The sequence below is a fragment of the Chionomys nivalis genome, chromosome 8, assembly GCF_950005125.1.
Source record: "Chionomys nivalis chromosome 8, mChiNiv1.1, whole genome shotgun sequence".
In the NCBI taxonomy this organism is placed as follows: domain Eukaryota; kingdom Metazoa; phylum Chordata; class Mammalia; order Rodentia; family Cricetidae; genus Chionomys; species Chionomys nivalis.
In genome coordinates this window covers 19,144,898-19,169,153 of record NC_080093.1, presented here as the reverse complement: position 1 = coordinate 19,169,153, position 24,256 = coordinate 19,144,898, and the positions used below count along the sequence as shown (strand labels likewise).

General features: G+C 42.2%; 1 protein-coding gene across 3 annotated transcripts in view; it reads left to right on the top strand.

Moving 5' to 3' along the window:
* The first annotated feature begins 8,895 nt into the window (after positions 1-8,895).
* Lcor (ligand dependent nuclear receptor corepressor) overlaps positions 8,896-24,256 on the top strand; it is a 119,576-nt gene continuing 104,215 nt past the window's right edge. For 2 of the 3 annotated variants that reach the window (XM_057779731.1, XM_057779733.1), the window contains exons 1-2: positions 9,384-9,462; positions 9,668-9,741. In XM_057779731.1, coding sequence (XP_057635714.1) covers positions 9,386-9,462; positions 9,668-9,741 — 151 coding nt within the window. In that variant the 5' untranslated portion in view covers positions 9,384-9,385. Of the gene's footprint in view, positions 8,944-9,383; positions 9,463-9,667; positions 9,742-24,256 lie in introns of those variants that run through there. The other variant, XM_057779732.1, reaches the window with a different exon arrangement.

Here is a 24,256-nt window from a genome sequence, read left to right as displayed (position 1 = left end):
TAAATTATAGAAGATTCAGTTTCACTCACATACAACATAAAATAAAGTCATGAAGGTTTTATGCCAGTGTCACCCACACAGACAAACTGAGGAGAGAGAAATTAGAAGACTTTCACCAAGCAAAAGATCTACATGAGTAGTCCCCTCAGAAACACCAAGCCCTGAGTGGCATGGCTTCCCTCCTACTTCTCACACTAGGTCTTATTTCTCCAATCAGTACCGCAGGCAAAGGCATGCAATTGTTCAAGCAGCTGCACAATTCGATTAATTGCATTGGAATCCAAATCTGCTACAGCACAGATGAGTTGGACAAATTACTTTTCTGGGCTGGTCCGAAGGTAGTGAGTTCTTTCAGCTGACTCTTTACAGTCAGCCATTTGTGCTTCCTGTTGCTTTACAACAGTTAGCTGTTAATGGCAGTTGTTTACAACTGTTCACAGTTGTGAAACAATTGTTCACCCTGTCAATTGTTAGCAACCGTTCATGGTTTCATAGCAATTGATGACCCTGTTCTCACTACTGTACTTGACTAGTCTTAAAAAAAAATAAAAAAAAAAAAAAAAAGAAGAAGAAAAAAAAATAAAAAAAAAAATAAAAAAAAAACAAATTACTTTTCTGCTGTTACAAAAACTCATTATCGAATCAACTGTTGTAAAGAGTAAATGATACAGTACATGAAAGAAGTTTAGAGAGTGTCTGCTATTTTCTGTAAGTCATTAAATTCACCAAAACACCACCAGAGTCTCTCATCAAGATGTATTTTCTTTAGAAGTCCCCCGCCTTTTTAATTCTCCTTTTATCTATAGCCATTTCCCTACATGTCATTTCCAATTAACGAGGCACAAAGTACTAGCAGGTCTTGATGCTGCAAAACACATCCCATGGAGAGGAAAACAACTTCTCCAAGACTCTCTCTCTCTGCACTCCATTTCTTCCCAGCATTTTGGGATTACAGTAAGGATGGTGAGAACGGGGCAGTGCTATTTTCAAAGGCCAAGGTCACTCCAGTCACTCTTTCTCATTCTTTCTGACTTGAACAGTGACCCCAAACCACCAGCACCTTTGTTTCCTGTGGTCCTAGAGGCTGGGTGAGCACACAGGAAGCTCTGTCCACGGACCTGATGTCTCATGCTACCCAGGTGGCAGTGTATGGTACATGGGTGGCTTTATTTTACCTTCACTCAAACTCCATCTTGAAGACCACTATCATCCTCTTTTTCACTTGAGAAAGTGAGGACCAGAAAGTTCATTTGTCAAGGTCACATAGTGATAGGAGTGGAGCCAGGATTCCAGTCAAGCTCTGTCTTTGGATCCTACTCTAATTAACTGTTGTACTAACTGGGGGACCACCCAGGATGGGAAAACATTTACAACCAGGCCCTCTTCCAGAGTAGCCCAAAGCAGTAGAGGCCAGAGATTGTCTTATTATTAGCACCTGGGAGGCAGAGGCAGCAGATTAAAGCCTAGGCTGCAGAGTAGTAAGACCTTGTCCAACTGTTCAACCATGCATCGTCTCAACAGAGTTAAATGAGTCCATGGTTTGCAGAATCTGGTTTCTACCAAATCTGGTTTGGAGTCACATGTTAGTTAAGGTTCTGTTTCTGGCTGAGAGCTTTGACAAGTATCGTGTTAATGTTTCCTGGGGAAGATGTGAACCAACGTCTATATAAGTCTGGTACGATTCCACCCAAGTTTATTGGGCTTGCTTACAAAGCACGGGTGAGGGATCACACGCAGTAGTGTGGGCAATCCCCAAACAGCTGCATCACTGCTAACTCCCAACCTACTGAAGATGATGACCCCACGGAAGCTGCATCATGGAGACTCTCCTCTCAGCTATCCTTCACTTCCTCGAGATATACCAGCTCCTCTCAAGATGGAATTCCAGATTGCAGTGAAATCCTACATGAAGACTTTGTGACTTCCCCTGCCCCCCTTATCCCTCTACTAGGGAATGTCAGCTGCTCCGTGACCATTTCCATAGCCGTGTCTAACATTGTATTGCTCCGTTTATTACTAGCCATGGCTAGCAGACCAGGTTAATCTCTACTCCAAAATACCAAAATAGCTTCATTTTATGCCAAGAGGCAAAATGTCATACAATTATGTTTAATTCCTGAGACTGGAATTCCTATATTAGTTTTTTTTTTTTTTTTTTTTTTTTTTTTTATTGTTCTGACAGAAACAACACGAAAGAAGAAGGGTTTATTGTGGCTCATGGTCCAGAGGCTAAAGGTCACTGTGGGGGAAGGCATGACAGTGGGAGCAGCTCACAGCTGTGGCAGTAGAAGAATGAGATGAATGATTATGTCATGTTAGTAGTCAGGAAGTAGAAAGCTCCGGCCTGCTCCAGGGCCAGACTGCATCCCTTAGGGCTTGTGCTCCCCTACCCTGTACCCAACCTCTGCAGGGACTACTTTGCCCAGATAAATCCAACTCCTAAAGAGTCCACACTCTAAAATCAGCACTACCAGCTGGGGATCAAGAGTTCAAACACATGAGCCTGTGGGGGACATTTCACGCTCAAACTTTATATTCTGCCGGGCGATGGTGGCGCACGCCTTTAATCCCAGCACTCGGGAGGCAGAGGCAGGCGGATCTCTGTGAGTTCGAGACCAGCCTGGTCTACAAGAGCGAGTTCCAGGACAGGCTCCAAAGCCACAGAGAAACCCTGTCTCGAAAAACAAAACAAAACAAAACAAAACAAAACAAAACAAAACAAAACAAAAAAAACCCTTATATTCTGTCCTTGGTCCCAGAGACATTTTATAATCCAACATGCACTCAGTCCAACATCAAAAAGTCTTATATATCCTTACAGTTCCAACCTTTAAATGTCCAAGGTCTCTTCTAACGTAAGATTGTGAGCCCCTATAAAGCCAAAAAGCATATTACGTACATCAAACTGTCAATGGCACAGAGTAAACGTTTTGATCCCAAGAGGAGACAGGAAGGTAGTGTTTTAGTTAGGTTTCTATTGCTGTGATAGACTTTAACCAAAAGCAGTTTGGGGAGAAAAGGGTTTATTTCAGTAAAGGTACAACCCATCAAGAAGTCAGGGCAAGAACCTGGAGGGAGACCTGGAGCAGAGGCTACGGAGAACTGCCAACTTGCTTCTCGTGACTATCAAACTTGCTTTTAATACCATCCAGGACCACCTGCCTGCATAGGGGGTGGCATGCCCCCCAAATTGGGCCATGCCTTCCCACATCAATCATTAATCAAGAAATGCCCTGAAAACTTGCCTGCAGGGAATCAGATGAAGGCATTTATTTACTCAGTATTTCTCTTGCCAGATTGTATCAAGATGACAATAATTTAACCAGCACAGATCGCAAGATGGAAACACTGGACCAAAGAAGTCCATAAAACCTTGAAGCTTAGCCAGACATGGTGGCACGTGCCTTTAATTCCAGCACCCAGGAGGCAGAGGTAAGTGGATCTGAGTTTGAGGCTAGCCTGGCCTATAGAGCAAGTTCCAGGGTAGCCAGGACTACAAACAATATCCGTCTCGGAAACAAACAAAAAACAAATCACAAAACCAAAACCCTGCAGCTTTATGTCAGGCATCTGCAGTTTGTAGTGGCATCATCTAGGCTTCTAGGAGCTTGGGCAGCCCCAGCTCCCGGTCTGCTGCCTGCAGTGTATGTATGTTTGCCTTTGGGCTGCCTCCACTCAATATGGCCCATTCTCCTCAGCTGAGGTCTCATGTTTCTGGCATCTTCAATATCACAGAGGCTGCACTACAACTTAGGTTTCACTCTCCAGCTATACACACAGCCCACACTAGAGCTCCATTCGGGAAATCTGACCCTGCTACACATTGCCTGGCCCCAGCAGCTTCCTGGAGATGTGCTGCAAGCCTCCACAACCCTGTTGTTGGGATCAAAGAATTCTCTAACTCCCCATTCCCCAAACTCCAAAAGGCAGTCCAAATATCCAGAAATAGGCTCAACCTGAACTATTGGAGGATTTATGGTACTTAGATAAAAGCCAGAGTTCCTCATGAACTTACCTGGTTCCCCTCTACCAGAAGGCAGAAGGGACAAATGGTTACCTGTAGTACCTATTAGCATACCAAAGTATATGCGGGCCTCCAGCTCCCACAGTACCTGTTACACATTTCAAACTCCACCCTAGTCCTCACTTACTCCCCTGTCCAAACTCCCTCCAGCTCAGGGGCTTCCTTCCCCTAAGCTATGCAATTTCCTTATAATTCTGCTATTTTGGCTATGCTTTTGCTCCTTTTCTCCTCTCCTCTCCTCTCCTCTCCTCCTCCCTCCCACCCCTTTCTCCTCCTGCTTCTTTCATGGCCATGTTCAGTCTAGTTCTTTCTCTCTGGACTCTTCCAGATGTGCCTGGCTGTTCTCTCTCCCATATCTAAAAAAAAAAACCCAAAAAACAAAACCTTCCCTTTAACTATACCATGGAGTGCTTGGTCATGTTGTCAGTTTACAGACCTGTAACTTTTGTAATCTACATGTCTGTAACATTAACACTGTGTGGACAGTGCTAAGTTCTGTGACCCACTCAAGATATAATCTGGCTCCCTTGAAGCATATCTGAATGGCCTTTGTGTGCTTGGCTGGTTGAATTTGGGAAGAAGTTTTCCTAGATGGTACTACTAGGGCAAGGCATCCTGGAGCCATCAATAGACAGAGGACACCCTTAATACACCATTCCTATTGCTCCTGGACAGGCTGGTAGGTTTCTACTTAATTTTACAATAAAAATTTAACAATTACCTCTACTTTGCAGCCACTCTATTTGTAATATTTTAAAACCTCTTCCTCACCAAAATGCATACTTTCCACAGCTTTCTATCTCGAATTTTCACTGTAAACCTGGCTAATGGACGTGAACAATAACTCTGCCACAGACTAATTCATATGCTACCTTAAATTTTCTTTTATCAAAGAAATTAGTCCATTGCTTTAATCTCAGACGTACTCAAACTTTCAGGATATAGGTAGATGCAGCCAGATTCTTTGCCAGCCTGTAACCCACATGGCCTCTAGCCCAGTTCCCAAGTTGAACCCTTGTTTCCCTCTGAAACCCCAGGAGCACAGAAAGGACTGTGCCTTTCCACTGGCATGGTGAACTTCACAGCTCCCACCAGAACAACCTCTTGAGCTCTGTATACAGTACTCTAGGCTTCTCTAGTGCTCCACTACAAATTATTCCAGTCTTCCTGAAAACCAGCTCTGAAAGCCTAGGAACCACATGGTTCTTACATCTCATTGCTGTGACAAAATATGTGACCACACATCTTTTTTTTTTAAAAAAAAACATATTTATTTATTATGTATACAATATTCTATCTGTGTGTATGCCTGCAGGCCAGAAGAGGGCATTACAGATGGTTGTGAGCCACCATGTGGTTGCTGGGAATTGAACTCAGGACCTTTGGAAGAGCCATCTCTCCAGCCCCGTGACCACATATCTTAAGGAAATATTTATTTTGGCTCATGATTTGAGTGAGTACCACAGCACACCGTGCCACAGGAAGGCACGGTGGTGATATCTCTGGGAAGGCAGAAGTCTGCAGCAGCTGCAGAGTACATGGCAGCCACCACAGAGCTCAGGGGAGAAGCTGAGCCAGATTATAGCCCTCAAGACATGGCTCAGCCCTTTATCTGCTAACTAGGGTGCATGCCCAAAAGTTTCTACAATGTCCCCAAACAGCACCACTGGCTGAGGATCAAGTGTTCAAACACACAAGTCCATGGGGGATATTTCACACTCAAAATAAAACAGTCCCTATATTGGAAAATGTGGTAAAATAATACCTACTTCACATTATTATTCTGGTGAAGCAAAATAGTCAGTACTAAATAAACCATCATCATCATCACCATCATCACCACCACCATCATTATTATAGACAGGGTTTTCCTATATTGCCCTGACTGTCCTGGAACTTTCTTTGTAGACCATGCTGTCCTCAGACTTACAGAGATCCATCTGCCTTTGCCTTCTAAGTGCTAGGATTAAAGGCAGGTGCCACCACTGCCTGGCATAAACCATTATTATTACAACCCGCCATATTCTCTTTCAAAAAGCACTGTGAGAAGTCAAGTATATGTTGGTTCTCAACTTAAAATAAATAAAATAGAAATACAGAATTCACAGTGTAAACAGCATTAAGTTGGGAATGGGAACTTATTCCCTGACTTTTGCCTGCTCCTTCCACTTACCCCCACCCCAAATCTTCTGTTGTGCTATCTGATTTGTCAGGACTTCCAACAGAAATGAAAGTATGCTTGTTTCAATGTAGGATTAATCTCTGCAGGCCCTAGAATTGTATATGTTTGAGAGTCTAAGACAGCAGTCCTTCTTCTTCCTCCTCCTTTTTTTTTTTTTTTTTTTTTTGGATTTTCGAGACAGGGTTTCTCTGTAGTTATTGGTGCCTGTCCTGGAACTAGCTCTTGTAGACCAGGCTGGCCTCGAAATCACAGATCTGCTTGCCTCTGCCTCCCAAGTGCTAGGATTAAAGGCATGCGCCACCACCGCCCGGTTCTCTTTTTTTTAAGACAGCAGTTCTTAACCTGTGGGTTCTGGCCCCTTTGGTAAACTTTTTTTTTTTTTTTTTTTTTTTTGGTTTTTCGAGACAGGGTTTCTCCGTAGCTTTTGGTTCCTGTCCTGGAACTAGCTCTTGTAGACCAGGCTGGCCTCGAACTCACAGAGATCCGCCTGCCTCTGCCTCCCAAGTGCTGGGATTAAAGGCGTGCGTCACCACCGCCTGGCCCCTTTGGTAAACTTTTATCTCCAAAAATATTTAACTATGATTCATAAACAGCAAAATTACAGTTATGAAGTAGCAACAAAAATAATTTTTATATATTCTTTTTAAAATATTTTTATTTATTTATTTTTATGTGCACATTAGTCTGTGTGAAGATGTCAGATCCTCTGGAACTGGGATTATAGAAAGTTGTGAGCTGCCATGAGGGTGTTGGGAATTGAACCTGGGTCCTCTGAAAGAGCAACCAGTACTCTTAACCACTGAGCCATCTCTACAGCCCCCAACGAAATAATTTTATGGCTGGTGGTCACCACAGCATGAAGAACTGTATTAAAGGGTTGCAGTATTGGGAAGGTTCAGAACCTGCTGCTCTGAGAGATTATGTTGAGAAATTATTACCCTTGATTTATTTGTTTTAAAACATAGGTGGTGGTTTGAAAACGACATTATTAACTAGATTTAGAATTACACAGTGTTCACATACTAAAAAACAACAAAAAACCTTTATGAAAACACTTCCGCCAACCACCATACAAAGTTGCTTAAAAATCCCCAAGATTGAAAACCACCATCTAGTGGTGAGGAAGGGAGTGTCGTGCTAGCGATAGGGGACAGCATGGTTACTCAAGGCAAGTGCTCTTTTCACGTTCATCTTCTCCCCCTCCTCACTCAGGGCAGTATTAACCCTAGAGAAACTCGACGAATTCTGAAGAGCTTGTTTATTTGAGCAGTCTTTGTTTTGAGACAGGGTCTCATTATGCTGTCCAGGCTGGCCTGGGATTTGCTTCCAAAATGCTGGTTTTACCAGGTATGCACCATCACGCATGGCTGGTGGTATAGTCTTACAGCAATCAGTGTAGGCTTTTGAGAACTGTGGAAATCTAATTGGCATTAAGATGGAATGGAGGAACAAAGGAGTCTACTCCCCATACATCTCACTCCCACCCAAGAGACTCACCCAAATAGTTCTCGGGGGGCAGTCACACCACCTCCCATGCCACAAAGTGCCCTTCCTGTTCACAAGACTCCGAATCTTTGAGTCGGATCACCTGAGGTCAAGTGATGATTTCATTTTACCCCCAATGATTATCTAAAATTAATATTTAGAAGGAATGCACTGTCCTTAAACCCAAGGGTGGGAAAGAGGCCAGGGTCTTAGGGAACCAGCTGTATTGGTACAGAATTATTTCCGGTTTTTCTTTTTCTATTTCCTCCTTGCTCTTTCCTCCTTCATATAAATCAAGTAATTAAGAGTGTTATGTTTAAACATGTAACTCCCTGTACAAGGTGGTTTAATTTTCCCTGAAGGCACCTGGAAAACCTAATAGAAATGTTTGAGTCCTTTCCTGAATTACGGATCTGGGGGTATTTCCTAACATAATCTTAAACTGTCGTTTTAAATCTATTTTCTATTAGCACAATTTTTCTCAATCCCCCTCCCCCAGAAGACTTTTCAGCTAAGACTTTTCAGTCTTACTAGTAGAGACCCCGTAGGCTCTTTGACTTACAATGCTTTTTTTTTTTCTAAATTGGGCTTACGAATATCGGTGAATTATTCCGATAACTTTAAACCAAATTACACCCTTCACCTTTGAACACCTCGGGGTTCAGTGCCTCTAGGGGCATCCGGGCATTTATTCCTATTTCTGCTCCTCCACGGCGCTCCCGGGACGGGCGGTTTCGACCGAGAAGTTGAGAGAAGCAGTGGTGCGGAACTTGCAACAGTTGGTGTCGGGCGATAGTCAGGTTGGGAGTGATAGATGGGACTAGTTTAAAAACCAAAAGCCCCGGGGAGGGCCGGGGTAGCCGTGGCCTTGCTGAGGAGCGAGGGCGGCGCGGGCGCCGACGTGGGAAGGCGCCGTTCCGGGGCTGCCGGGCCGTGGGACGCTGAGCCAGTGCGCGGGGAAGCCGGCTGGTCGGGAGGAGGAGCGGGCCACGCCGGGCCACCCCGGGGCCACGGAGAGGTGAGGGCGGCCTTGCCCCCGCGCCGCCCCCGGCGGAAGGCACGACGCCCAGGCCACGGGTGCGTGCGCGGCCCCGGGCGACGCGGCTGGGCGTGCGCGGGGCCGCGGCGGAGGCAGGGCCGGGCGGGCGGCAGAAGATGGCGAGGGTGTGTAGGCGGCAGCAATGCTCCGTTGAGAGACGCGGCTTTCGGCAAGAACTGGACTCGTGGCGCCACAAGCTCATCCACCGCGTAGGTGAGGCTCTCCACCGGTGCCCGAGCCGCCCAGCCGGCGGCCGCCCGTGCGTGGGAGGGAACAGGGCAGCGGCCGCCGCGCTCCGGCCCCGCGCGCCCTCCCAGTCTCGGCCCCCTCCCCCACCCCCCGGAGCGCGAGCGCGCGGCCGCGGCGCCCCTCCCCTTGGCTCGTGGGGCGGGCTCGGTCGCGCGGCTTCTCCTCAGTCGCCGGCACATTGTGGACGCCGCGCCCGCCGCCGCCGCTGCCTGCGCGCCGGGACGCGCGGGGTCGCCCCCACCTGCCCTCGTCCCGCGCCCCTCCCCCACGCCGGCGGCGCGCCCCGTGCCCGCGGGCACGCGCGGCGGCGCTCGGGCGTGTGCGAGGCGTGAGGTGGAGATGGGGGCGGAGGGAGCCGGAGCTGTCACAGGCCCCGCGTCTGCCTGAGCGAGCCAAGTGGGGTGTCATGGCCGCGGGGGGCAGCGGCTGCACTTCCTCTGCTGGCAGCGGCGGCCGGGGAGTTAGTCCTCGACGCACGGGTCGGTGTGTGCGGATTTGTGTTTGGCGTGCGCGCGGCGGGGAGACGGGGGTGGGAGCCGGGCGGGGGTCGCCCTAGTCCCCTCTGAGGCGGCCGGCGGTCGGCGCGCTTCCCCGGGTGCAGGGAGCGTGGACGGGGGCGCCCGGGAGGGGCCGGGCGGCGGGGTTGCACCTCTCACACTGTGTGTTTTGTCTGTTTTTCTCTCCCAAGGTCCCGTTTCCTTCAGTGCGGCGGCCGGCGGGACCATAAGGGCTTAACTCATATATTTAACCCCCCTCCAAAAAGTAAGTGGCCCGTGTGGTGTCTGCTCCACCCGCCGCCCCCTAGCCCCTGTCCGTTCTTGTGTTTGACTCGAATGTTCCCAGCATTGTTATTTCCCGGTCTCTGCTTCGGTGCTGCTGCTTGCTGTGTGGGGAAATGCCCTCTCGTCGTCCTCTGTCCCCCACGCCCAGTCCTCGGGGAGGCCCGGAATTCCAGCCCCCCGTCTCGGTGGGGCACGTTCTTGGGAATCAGATCTTCCTCAGCAGAACCTGGGAGATTCTGTCCGTCCGCTTGGGCCCCTGGTCCCCTCCTTCCCGACGGGGTTTCGTTGGAAGGAATTATGCAAATCCTGCTTTCTGGTGTCCATTCAGCGGCAATTTCATGCGGTGAGAAGTTCTCTTTGTTGTGCGAGGGGGAGAACAGACGCTGATTTAATAGACATATCTGTTGGGGGGAAGGGTGGAGGGGGTGTGGAGAAGCTCAATTTGGAAGAATTACAGCACTTGGTTAGCTCAGTCTTTGTGTTTGAGCCTTCTGGCTTGACAGGAGGGTCTGCCCTTTACAATGTCCCACAAGGGATGTTTTCTATAGTAGATGAAAAAGCAAAACTAAAACTTTAAACAAGTGAAAAATACGATAACCTTTACTTAGAGAAAATAAGCACTGTCGGTTTTGCAATATTTCATTATGAAAATGTGTAATGTGAATTTATTAAGGACTTAGACTGTAACATCAAATGTAGTTAGCAGGCAACAATGTGGTAAGGTAGCTGATGCCACTTAGATTGTCCAAAGGCTAAAAGTATATTTTAAAAAACGTATACTTGGGTAAATAATAAAGATCTGAGCAGTTTTTTGGGAGGGAGTGATATACCTTGTGAATACAGGTTAAAATTTCCCTCTTGCCAATCCAACCCTGCTCTGCCCTGCAGGAAACAGGCTTATTTGCTCTGTTCTGCTTCTGCTTGTTTTATTTTTCACGACCTGTCACACATTTGCTACAATGTGATATGGGCTTAAGCACTTAGGAATTACGTTATTTGTCATCGTCATGTAAAAATGTACATGGCAGGTTTTGAGAAACATCAAATTGAGGCGTTTTTGGAATTCTTGGTTAATATAAAAGATTATTTAGAAGGATTTCTAGTTTTTGTAATGTTAGTTTGACTCAGTGATTGATTGTGTTCTGGAGGGCTTTTTAGTGTTTAAAAGGCTATAGAATTGAGAAACGCAACCCTGTGTTGGTAGAGCTTTTGTTTAAATCATTTCAATGAGTTATTCTTTGCTATTTGATTTAAAACCCTTGTGTTCCGATTAGCTCTCCTTTCTTACCAGTCATTGTATTAGTGTTTGATAACTGCTTCTGGACAAAATGTTGTTTTGTTTTGTGGCTAATAAAAATCCTCCTGTAGACTCCTCGGTTGAGTATCGAAATCAGATCAATTCTTTGGAGAATGTTTAAGTTGATCAGTTTTCTGAGAGGGTACTTGGGACTCCAAATTGCCACTTTTTAGGTGACATTCAGGAGCCCAGCGGCCACAGTACAGATGGTCCTTTAAATACTAATAGTTGTCGATAGTTGCTCAGCTAAAGTCAGCTGGGCATTATATTTTCTCTTTTGTTATATGTAATTTTGTTCTCTAAGGGGAGCATTTTAAATGTTGTTAGGAGATTTGTATTTTTAAGGGCAGGCAGCAGCCTATATATAGTTCAAAGAAGCTGTGCTGTTTACTACTACAATAATTCTTATTTTAGTAGGATTGGTTCTGCACAGTTAATCTTAATTTCTATCTTAATCAGATAGAAATCTGATTCTCTTGGTCAATTGTCTTAGTATTTTAGGGGTGTTTGCTTTTTAAGTGAAACTTAATTTATTGCAATCTTTGGGTTAAAAATGAAGTTTCAGTCATTTCTAGAATTTAATTTTCCTTTTTGTTTTTGTCAAGGAGGGAGTAAAATGTCAATGGTGTCTGGAAGACAAGTGTCATTAAATCAGTGATAAGTTTAGTTGAATCAGAGTTCATACAGATTGAGTATCTATCTCTTCAAAGTGCTTGAGGTCAGAAGTGTTTGAAATTTCTGTTTTTCAGATTTTGGAATGTTTGTAAGGATTTACTGACTGTATATCACTAATCTGAAAACTTGAAATCCCAGCTGCTCCAAAACCCAAACCTATTTGAACACTTTGGATTGGAACAGAACCTGTACTGGGTTCAGGCAGTTATTTCAGTCATGGGTGTTTGTTTACTTTGGCGGCTGTTGAGGGGGTCCATCTAGGTTCCAGGCCCTTCTGATCTCCTTAACCTTACTGTATTCTTAAACTGTCCTTGGTATAGAAAGAGGTACGATTTCAGCTAGTTCTGCTTTGGCTGAAAAAGGACAGAATAAGCCTTTGACTCCTGGAAAGGTATTTCAGGTAACTGATTTTGTCAAATGTGTTTATAGGTACAATTCTAAAAATATGTGATGATGCCAGTTTTTAACCTTAATGAGTTGCAATTTTCTAATAGTAAGAATTGATTATTTTGCCTGGATTTTGGCTCACACCTTTAATCCCAACACTCGGAGGCAGAGATAAGTGGATCTCTGTGAATTTGAGGTCAGCTTAGTCTACAGAGCAAGCTCCAGGACAGCCAGAGCTACACAGAGAATCCCTGTCTTGAAAAAAACCAACCAAACAAAAGAATTGATTATTGCATTTTTTTAATGGGGGGGCACTTCTGAGTGAGTACCTATCCAGTCCCTTAGCAACTGGAGTTTAGTGCTGTTACTAGGAATGGGAGGTACAGCTAAGTGATTAATTCACTTAAATATTTATTAAAGCATACTGCCTTTATAAGAAAAAACATTGTGGACTATGATTGAGATGATTGCTCTAAATTTCAGGAGTTTTTTGTTTTTGTTTTGGGGTTTTATTGTTCTATTTTAAATTAGCTTACAAAAAATGGGTCTTATTAGAATTTTTAGTTCTTACAAAAATCAAAAAGTATGCATAGCTTATTGTACAAGTCAAAATGTGTAGAATAATGGTATAGATAAGTGGTGTGTGGGTTATTCTAGAAGTGAAAGAAATCTCGGCAGGAGGGCTTTGTGGAGGTGGCATTCTTAGCTTCAATTTGATATTTGTGGAAATGGTATTTATTTTTGAGAAACATGAACAAAATGAAAAAGAACAAGTTGTCAATGTAAGCTGCAGTCCATGATTAATGGAAGGGGACATATGTTTGTGAAGGAATTTTTAAATGTTAAGTGGAATTTAGCTGGCTGTGCTGGTGCTTGCCTTTAATCTCAGCACCTGGGAGGTAGACAAGTCGATCTCTCAGATTGAGGCCAGTCTGTCTGGTCTACATAGTGAGACCCTGTCTGTCTTGTTTTGTTTTGAGACAGGGTTTCACTATGTAAGTCTGACTGGCCTGGAACTAACTTTGTCTTATGCTGTAGACCAAGCTGGCCTCAAACTCACCTGCCTCTGAATCGCAGGTGCTGGGATTAAAGATGTGACTGGCCACACAGCCCCCAAACTCTTATTTTTGTTCTGAGACAGGTTCTCATGTGACTTAGGCTGCTTTCAGACTTACTTTATAGCCAAGGCTAACCTTAAATTTCTGATTCTCTTGCTTCCATTTCCAAGTGCTGTGATTGCAATTGTGTGCCACCACACCTGACTGTGTTTACTTTCAAGTTAAATACTTAACATCATTCCTTTACATACTACCTTTTAATTTGTCAGCAAGTATAGCCCCCCCTTTTAAAAACTGTTCTGTGTACTTGCACATTGCTTTAGTCATAATTCTATTATAAACTGCTGTTTTCATTTTGTTGACTGTCTTATGTGTACAGAAAGGTATCCCAAATCCAAACCTGAAATTTAAGCTAAAATAGAATTCATGTGTTTTTTGAGATAGGATCTTCCATAGTCCAGACTGGTCCCAAACTTGCTCTGTAGCTAAGACTGACCTCCAAGTCCTAATCTTCCTGCCTTGATCTCTAGAGATCTAGATTTACTGGTGGATACTACCATGCCTGGCAAAATTCACCTGTTTGAAATATTGAAAGTTTCTGCTTCCTAATTCACAAAGTTGTGCACATGTCACCATTAATTTCAAAACATCATTTCAATAAAAGAAACTTTGCTCATAAGCAGTCATTCCAGCTCTTCTGTGACTTACTCTTGGCAATTTCTAATCTGCTTTTTGTTTCTGTGGGTTTGTCTAGTTACATGTTTCTTACAGATGAAATAATGTACTTTGTGGCCCTTTTTATCTGACTTTTTTCATATAGCATAATATTTGTAAGTTTCATTCAGGTTGTAACATGTAACATTTTCATTCATTTGCATCCACTGTTATATTCTTTTTATAACTAAACAATAAATATTACATTGTATGGACAGTCCAAATTTGTGTGTACATGCATCAGTTGGTGGGCAGTTAGCATGTTTCATTTCTGTTTCAGTAATGACACTATGAGAATTTGTGTAGAAGTTTGTGTGTGGACATATATACATAGAATGGAATTGATGGCTCAGGTGATTATGTTTTAACTTTTTGAGTTTACTATTTTCCAAAGTTTTGGGGGACATTTTACATTCCTACCATCATTGTTTAAATGTTCCAATGCACGGCAACATTTTTTTATTGTCTGTTTTTGCTCAGTTCTTTTTTCTCTTTGATTTTTGAAATTATGGCTGTATTAGTGAGTATGAATTAGTATGTCATTAAGTTTTTTTTTTTTTTTGCTTTGAGTTCATGACTGATGACATTAGGCATCCTTTATTGTGTTTATTGGCCATTTGTCTTCGGGAAAATTTGCAGTTAGGTTGTAAGAGTTCTTTATTCTGAATATTAGACCAGTGTCAGTATATATGTCTTAGAAGTAATTTTTTTTTCCCTCAGAATTATAGGTTAGCATGTAAATAGATGTACTGTAGTGAAAGCTAAACTGAGCATTTCTTGTGAGAGGAATAATGGGGAGAAACAATGGATAAGCAGAGATGGAAGTTTTCAATTAAGAATTGCTTAAATATTTTTTTCTATATGAATCAATAAGTGATTAGTTATTTTAAGGCATCTGAATCTTTTGAGTTTCTGCTTTTTAAAAATGATCTAATTTTATGTGCATTGGTGTTTTGTTTGCATATTTGTCTATGTGAGGTATCAGATCCTCTAGAACCTGAGTTACAGACAGTTGAACTGCCACATGGGTGCTGGGAATGAACCCTGGTTCTCTGGAAGAGCAGCTAGTGCTCTTCACCGCTGAGCCATCTCTCCAGCCCTAAATTTCTGCTTTTTAAAGGCGTAAAAACACCACAGATAATATTGTATCACAAATTATAATTGGTTTTAATAATAAAAAAACCAGAGTCAGATATAGGGGTTAATGCTGACAATCAGAGAAGCAGAGCGGCCAGTCACTAGAGAATTATTACCTCTTCCAATTCCCAATTCTCAGACCAGAGGGGCAATTCTGTTTCCACAAATCCTCTCTGACTGTCTCTGCAAAACCTCAGACTGAATTCCCAAACTGCATCCTCAGACTGTATTTGAGCTCCTCTCTACTCCTGATTTATATTCTTCTATTCCTGTTTCTGCCTTCTAAGTATTGGGATTAAAGGTGTGAGCCACCTGGCTCTGCTTCTCTTTGTGTAGCCCAGGGTGGCCTTGAACTCACAGAGATCCCTCTGCCTCTGCTCCCCGCCTGCTGGGATTAAAGGTGTTGCCACCACTGCCTGGCCTCTATGGCTAACTAATGACTAGCTCTGCACTCTGATCTTCAGGAAAGCTTTGTTTGTTAGATTACAAAAAAAAAATAATCACTACATAATATAGTATGCCTCTTTACTCAAATTTTTTTTCCTTAGTTTTGGATAGTAAAGTGCTCTGTCACTGAATTTTGTCTGTTTGATTTGGCCTGGACCCCAAATCAAACATAGAAATCCAATTTCTGCCTTTCTTAATATAAGGATTAAAGATTTCTGCTACTATGCCTGGCTTATGCTTTAAAATTTCAAGATTATATTCTTATTTTTTACAAAGCTAGAAACTTGACAAGCTAAATAGTTTATGGGAAATTATGATTATTTTGTTGTAACTCTTAGTTTCTCTATTTTTTAAAAAAGATTTATTTACTTTTATTGTATGCATAAAAGTGTTTTACCTGCATGGATGTCTGAATCCTATGTCTACAGTGCCCACAGGAGGTAGGAGAGGGCACTATGTTGGTACTTGGAATTGAATACTTGGGGAAGAGCAGTGAGTACTCAGAACTATGGAGCCCTCTTTTCAGCTCCCAGTTTGCTGATGTTTTAGTTAGGTAGGTTTGATGTGCTACAAAGTCCCAGGGGAAATGATGTTCTGGTTTCATTTTTTATGAGACAGGGTCTTGCTGTGTAACACAGCAGTTTTTGAGCTAGTAGTGTTCCTGTCTTACCCTTTGGAGTTCTTAGATTGCAGTAGGAAACCCTCAGCCCCCATGTCCAGCTTGTAATGAGGCCTTAAAGATGAAATTGAGCATTGGATGAGGTATGCAACAAAATTAGACAGTCCAGAGCCTTTGCTTAATGGATTGTGAGGGGCAAATTAGGAAAGCCAGATAGTACTGATTGACAGCTTCTAATGATTTTTGTCTTTTTATTTCCTGTTTCACATTCCATCTATTTTGTTGGAGAGAGTTACTTGAGTAGCTCAATCTTTTTTTCTGAAACAGAAGCCAGCAAAATTGTAGACATAAAACTAGTATTTGAGCTGGGCGGTGGTGGCGCACACCTTTAATTCCAGCACTCGGGAGGCAGAGGCAGGCGGATCTCTGGGAGTTCAAGGCCAGCCTGGTCTACAAGAGCTAGTTCCGGGACGGGCACCAAACCTACAGAGAAACCCTGTCTCGAAAAAACCAAAAAAACAAAAACAAAAACAAAAAAAAACCCTAGTATTTGAAGTGCTTCTTATGAACTTATGAGTGAAATTGTTGTGTATTTTTAATTGTAGGAGATGTGTCAAAAGGGATTGGTAAACAGATGTGACCAGTGCTGTTTAGACTGACATTTTAAATTTTGGTGCTGGGAGACTGGAATTTTCATGTTAAAGAGAAAAATTTGCAGTTTTACCTTGTAATTGTACTGAAACTATCACAGAATAACTGCAGCGTAGCAGCAAAGCAGCCTGTCTTACAGCTTCTGAACCATACACTAATAACAGAAACTGATGATGTAAACTAGGTTGTCTCAGGTTTTTGATAAGTATAATTAAGCAGGTAAACATATTAACTGCCTAAAATTTAACATAGAAATGAAAAAGTGTCAGAAAACCCATTGTTACCACCATTCTTTCTCTATAGAAACAAATTTTTCTTTTTTCTTGTGTTTTGCTTTTTTGAGATAGGGTCTTACTGTGTAGTCCATGCTGACCTTGAACTCAGAGAAATTTACTTGCCTTTGTCTCCCAAGTGCCAGGTTAAAGGTGTGTGCTAGTTCCTTGGCATTTTATATTTTTTGCAAAACTTACATCTGTTTCATTGTTTTTATTTAGAAATGTTAGGAGGTAAAGGTAAATACTAAAAAATAATTTTAGCTACTGAAAAGATGGTTCAGTGGTGTGGTTAATAGCACTTTTGTTCTTCTAGAGGGGTCTGCGCTTGGTTCCCAGCACCCACATGGTGGTTCACAACCATTTGTAACTCTGGTTCTAGGGGATCTGATGTCCTCTTCTGACTTGCAAAGTCACCAGGTCATAAGATAAAACACTGTTATATGCATAAAAGTAAACAAATCTCTTTTTTTTAAATGGTTTGTTATGAGGCTGGAGAGAGAGAACTCAACTCAGGCTTTAAGAGCTTTAGCTAAGCCGGGCGGTGGTGACACACGCCTTTAATCCCAGCACTCGGGAGGCAGAGGCAGGCAGATGTCTGTGAGTTCGAGACCAGCCTGGTCTACAAGAGCTAGTTCCAGGACAGGCTCCAAAACCACAGAGAAACCCTGTCTCGAAAAACCAAAAAAAAAAAGCCGGGCGGTGGTGGCGCACGCCTTTAATCCCAGCACTTGGGAGGCAGAGGCAGGCGGATCTCTGTGAGTTCGAGACCAGCCTGGTCTACAAGAGCTAGTTCCAGGAAAGGCTCCAAAACCACAGAGAAACCCTGTCTCGAAAAACCAAAAAAAAAAAAAAAAAAGCTCTAGCTGGCCAGTCATGGTTGTACAGGTCTTTAATCCCAGCACTCTGGAGGCAGAGACAGGCAGGTCTTTGTGATTTGGAGGCCTGGTCTGCATATTGAGTTCCAGGCTAGCTAGGGCTACATAGTGAGATCCTGTCTCAAAAAACAGAAACAAAACAACTAAGTAACCAAAAAAATAAGCAAACAAACAATCATAGAGCACTGGCTCTGTTACATAGGACCCTGTCTTTTTTTTTTTTTTTTTTGGTTTTTCGAGACAGGGTTTCTCTGTGGCTTTGGAGCCTGTCCTGGAACTAGCTCTGTAGACCAGGCTGGTCTCGAACTCACAGAGATCCGCCTGCCTCTGCCTCCCAAGTGCTGGGATTAAAGGCGTGCACCACCATCGCCCGGCAGACCCTGTCTTAAATAAACAAAAAGTCACCAAATAAGTAAATGTAGAGCACTGGCTGCTTTTACAGAGGACCCAGATTCAATTTTCAGCATCCACATGCAGCTCACAGTTGTCTTTAACTCCAATTCCAGTTGATTTCATGGTCTCTTCTACATACTCAGATCCTACGTGTATGTGGGGCATATAAGTTCACACAAAACCCCCCAAAAATTAATTAAAAATTGGTTAGTTAGAAAACATTTAGTAATATATCTTACTGTAGAGTCATCTTTAACTTAGTTTAGCATGTATACTTGCCTTGAATCTATTTGGTTTTTGGAATACTTTTCTTTTTGGTTTTTGGAATAGTCTCACTATATAGCATAGGCTGGCCTGATAGTTTAATGTTAGAATTATCTGAAATTAATCTAGTATCTCAGATGTAAGTAAAACAGAACCAAACTCTTTTTGAAGCATTTTTTTTAGTTAACTACTCCTACTTACTCTCCCCACCTGGAAATCCCACCCATACCTCCTCCCTCACTATTGGCTGTTCAGGTTTTTATTACACCAGTCAGATGCCTTAGGCAGGCAAGGTAAAGCAGCAACACATCTTTACATAATTAAACAAATGCGACACATCTTTACATGATTAAACAAATGCAATCCATCCTTGCATAGTTAAAAAATACTCTGCAGCGCTTACAGGCCCCACCCATTTTGTGTGGGTCTAATGCAGGTGATCACATATGCTTATGAGTTCAAGAGCACAGTGACTGTTTCATGCCTTGAACACACTTCTACAACACTGGGCCTCTTTTCGTTGGTTCTTGAAGTCTTTCTTTTGCTTCTTGGGTGATGTTCTCTGTACCTGGGAAGGGGTGCTATAGAGATCTCATTCAACAGCTGCTATTCTGAGCACCTCAACCAGTTGTCAGTCTCTTCAGGAACCATCGATGACCTACTGTAAAAAGCAGCTTTCCAGGCGAGAGCTGACAGAAGCACTGATTTATGGGTGTAAATATAAATAGTTAGAGGGTAATTTGATGGGCACAATATGTCCATTTAGCAAAACAGCAATAATGGCTGTTCTGTTAGATCTTATGGCCTCCCCAGCCTTGTGTTTTGGCCAGGTTTACACTACCAGACATGAATTTCCTTCTGTGGAGTGGGCCTCAAATGTTATCAGAAAGCAGTTGGTTACCTCCATAGCAGACTTGGCGTTATTGCACTAGTGGACACTTCTTAGTCATTAGTGTAGCATTCAGGGTCCACAGCTGAATATATTATTTTTATATGTATGAGTGTTTTACCTTCATGCATGTATGTGTACCATTGTGTGTTCCTAATGCCCATGGAAGGCAGAAGAGGGCATCAGAGTACCATGAACTGGAGTTTACAGAAAGTTTTGAGCCGCTGTATAGGTGTGGGAACCAAACCTGGGCCTTCTGTAAGAGCAGCGCATGCCCCTAACCATTGAGCCAGCTCTTCAGTTCAATAATGGACATTCATGTTTCATTCCCACTGAATTATTTTGAAGCAAGTCTTAGACACCATATTTGATACCTCTCTCTCTCTCTCTCTCTCTCTCTCTCTCTCTCTCTCTCTCTGTGTGTCTGTCTGTCTGTCTCTCTCTAAAAAAATAAAAAAAATTTTTTAGTCTGTTGTAAGATACCATCAACTTCTTTATCTGCCTTCCCCTATTGATTGGTTCATAGCCAGTTTTAAAAAAATGGAGATGGGTTTTGTGTAGCACAGATTGATCTTATACTCTCTGTGTAGGCTGGTTGAACTTATTATCCTTCTGCGTCTACTTCTCAAGTGCTGGGGTTGCATGGTTAGACATCTTGTGAGACTGGTAGATAAACTTAAATGTATGATGCCAGAAATAGTATTTACCTGTAACCCCAGTACTCCAGAGATGGAGGCAGAAAGATTGAGAGCTCTAGGCCAGCCTGGTCTACACAGCAGGGTCCTATCTCAAAAAGCCAGAGAAGGAAAAAGATGGATAATAATCTTAAGTTTGTTAGGGTTGGGATTGGAATTGACATTTCTGTGCTCTTTGTTTCTCTTTACTGATTACATATCTGTTTTGGTTTTTTTCGAGATAGGGTTTCTCTGTGGGTTTGGAGCCTGTCCTGGAACTAGCTCTTGTAGACCAGGCTGGTCTCGAACTCACAGAGATCCGCCTACCTCTGCCTCCCGAGTGCTGGGATTAAAGGCGTGCACCACCACCGCCCAGCCTACATATCTGTTTTTGTTACTTGAATCATTCTGGTTTCTCTTTCCACATTGCTGTAACCTGTATAGGAGTACTTTTTTTATTCTGTAGCCTGAAATAGAATGCTACTTCTTTTTAGTAGCAGGAATCCTATTTGTTTTCCTTTCTCTTGATTAAATTTTCTTTTAAATGATACCCAGAGTTAATAGGCTTCTGAGCTGACTGTTTCCATTGGCTTAATTTTCTTTCATGGGTTGCCATCAAATAAGAGTTGAGCCTAAGAGAAAGAAAGCAAAAGAGGTCCAGGTGGTACTTGCCTTGTTTGGCAAGCGTGTGGACCAGTTGAGTTGACAGCACTGTGGTCTCCAACAAAGGTGCTACTGTAACTGTGGAGGTACCTCACCTTTTCATACCCTTCCCAGACACTTGAAGGTGACAGGGGTAAGGTTGGAGGAGCAACCAAAGTAAAACCGACTGAGGACGACCCTGAGAATGGAAAGGAGAGATTTGGCAACCTTATTTTTTAGGCAGGGTCTTGATGTAAAGGGTTCATTTCAAATAAAAAAAAAATGAGAGGAATGCAAATGTTTGTACTGCCTTGTGTTGAAATGTGGCTTTCTGTGCATGATTAATTACATAAATATTAATCTCGTTATGTTTTTAGTTACTCAGATTTTCATTGAGTTACTAAGTAAGCTGACAGTTTAACTTGTTTAAATGGGCTTGTCTGATCACAAGAAAATGATTCTTCAGTTGTAGGTAGACTTTTAAAACTAGGTAAATCTTTGATTATAATTACTAAATAAACCTTTTAAAAGTGTTCACTTTCACGTCACGTGTCTTTAATAGAACTTAAATAAATCTTATAAAAAGGTTTTGTTGATATTTCACAAGTGTTCACTTAGCTATTGGAAACTTCATGATTATCTTTAAACTATATTTTTACAGTACCGTATACCATCTAGATACAGATTTTCTTCTGGAAAGAGAATACATAAAGGTAAAATAAAACAATTTTTGAGAGATAATTAGAACTTTGGTATAACGACTAAATTTGAGTTAAGTGATAAAATGATTTCCTTGTGAGATTTGTATACACATTTTATGTGTATGTATATTTACTATGTATAACTTTTCCCCATATCACTTTATTAAAGATTCTGTTTAAAATAAAAAGAGAGTTAGCAATCCACATATATCTAGTGAAAACAGTTTCATAACAATCTATGGCTTATGATTACAAATATACATTCTTAACTAAAAGATAACATCCTTCTGGTCCCCTTTCCTGAACGTATATAACATGCCCAGACCAGGGATTAGTATCTTTTATTAGTGAAAGCTAATTGTATCAACAGAGGAATGACAAGAAAAAACTAGAATTTTTCATATCAGGTGAGAAGACTTAAGGAGTTACTTTTCTAAGAAGGTAGACTGGGGTTGGAGAAATGACTTAGCAGTTTAGTGTACTGGCTGTTCTTGTCAAGGATCTGGGGTCAGTTCCTGGCACATGTGTGTCCTCTGTAGCTCCAATTCTAGGAGATCCAGTGCTGCCTTCTGACTGCCGTGGATGCTGTGCATATACAGTGCACATACATTCCTACAAACCAAACACTCTTACACAAAAAATAAATCAGTGAAACCTGAATGAATGAATCCTCTTGATGAGAAATGCTTACTATGAAGAAGATTGTGCTGTAGGTTTTTATCTTTTAAAAGAAAGAGAATGTAATTAATAGCAAAGAGCATTCTAATATGGATATATAATAAAAATTAATGTGAGATGAACTATAAGTTACAGAGTTATTGAAACCTCTCCTCTTCTTAAAAAAAAACTTTTCCCTCCTCTATTTCCTGAGGGTTTAAACTATTGGGTGATTGTTTTTTTGAGACAGGTCTTACAATGTAGAATACCTTGGTGTCTGCCTTCTTCTGCCTTCCGAGTGCTGGGATTAAAACTGTGTGCCAAAATGGCCTAAATTATATTTTTAAAACAAAATTTGTTATTGTTAAATGATTACTATTTTGTGTATTATCTCTTTGACATTAGCCTACAGAAATTCCTTAAAACTGTAAAGATATTTAGGTTACAAATACTTTTAGTAATTATTGTATCTAACTAAACAACCAGCAATTTTGCCAGATTCTTTTATTTAACAAATTATCCAAATAAAATGAACTCTGAGGGATATGACTATATATCCAGCTATAAGTAGATGATAAAGGAGTATGCTGTTGTGCTTTCTGTTACTCAGAAGCAGAAGTATAAGCAGTGGTAGATAGTTTGCTGTAGTATTTGATTGGATTTTGAAACATACTTCCAAATGGAATGCTGAAAGGATAGTCTTAGATGGTAGCATATTGAGGATCTTCAGGTACTTGATACAAAAATGCAGTCTACGATTCTGTCAGGGACATTTCTTTTTATGTGGCTGTATCTCCATCTTTTTATTTTATTTTGTTCTTTTGTATGTGTAGGTATTGTGCCTACATGTATGCCTGTGCATCACTTGTGTGCCTGGTGCCTGAAGAGGCCAGAAGAGGGTGTCTGATCCCCTATAAGCTTCCATATGGGTGCTAGAAATTGAAACCAGGCCATCAGGAAGAGCAACCAGCAATCTTAATCACTAAGCCATTTCTCCAGCCCCTCCACCATCTTTTCTCTTTTGTGTATATGAAGTAAATTTTTATTTTTTGGATTTACTTTGTTAAGAAACTGACTTAGGTCGAGCAGTGGTGACACACCCCTATAATCCAAGCATTTGGGAGGCAGAGATGGGTGGATCTCTGAGTTCAAAGCCAGCCTGGTCTACAAGTTTCAGGACAGTCAGAGCTACACAAAGAAACCTTATATCAACCCCTGCCCCCCCATCCACCCAAAGAAAAGACTCAAAACTTTAAAGTTTTAAATAATGATTTTACTTAGTGTGTCTGTGTGTGTGTGTTTATATGTGTGAATGCCACATGTTTATAGGTTCCAGCAGAAGCCAAAGAGAGTTTAATCCCCTTGGAGCTGGAATTGCAGATGGCGTTGTGAGCTTCCAAGTGCTTGAACCTGGTTCTTGGCAAGAGTGGCCTGTGCTACTGACTTCTGAGCCATCTTTCTAGCCCCTCATTTTAAAAACCAGTTCTATATATTTTTTTATGGTATTAGGTCAACAAACGTGGTCTGAATAAACTGAAGAGTTCAAATAGTAAAATCTTTTTTGGGGGGCGGGGAGGGATGCCAGGGGATCAAACAGAGTCTTAGATGCATTCATTACTGCTTAACTACATCCCCAGCCTTTAAATAGCACATTCTTGAAATAAAATATAATAAGCATCTATTCCTAAAACATCCTTTGTACCTTTGGGGTGGTTTGGTTTTTTTTTTTTTTTTTTTTTGGTTATTGTTTTTCTAAGACAGTTTCTCAGTATACTCCTGGCTGTCCTGGAACTCACTTGTAGATCAGGCTGTCCTGGAACTCACAAAGATCCGCCTGCCTCTGCCTCCTGAATGCTGGAGTCAAAGGGAGGCATGAGCTACCTCCCCCTCACCCCTAGCTATTTTTTTCTTTTTTTTTTTTGTTTTTGTTTTTTGATGCAGGGTCTTACTATGTTGTCCTGGTTGTTTTGGAATTTCGCAATGTAGACCAGGCTGCCTCAGACTCCTGCTACCATGCCTGGACTTTATACCTTTTTACCACTTAGAAATGTTAAAAGTCGCCGGGCGGTGGTGGCGCACGCCTTTAATCCCAGCACTTGGGAGGCAGAGGCAGGCGGATCTCTGTGAGTTCGAGACCAGC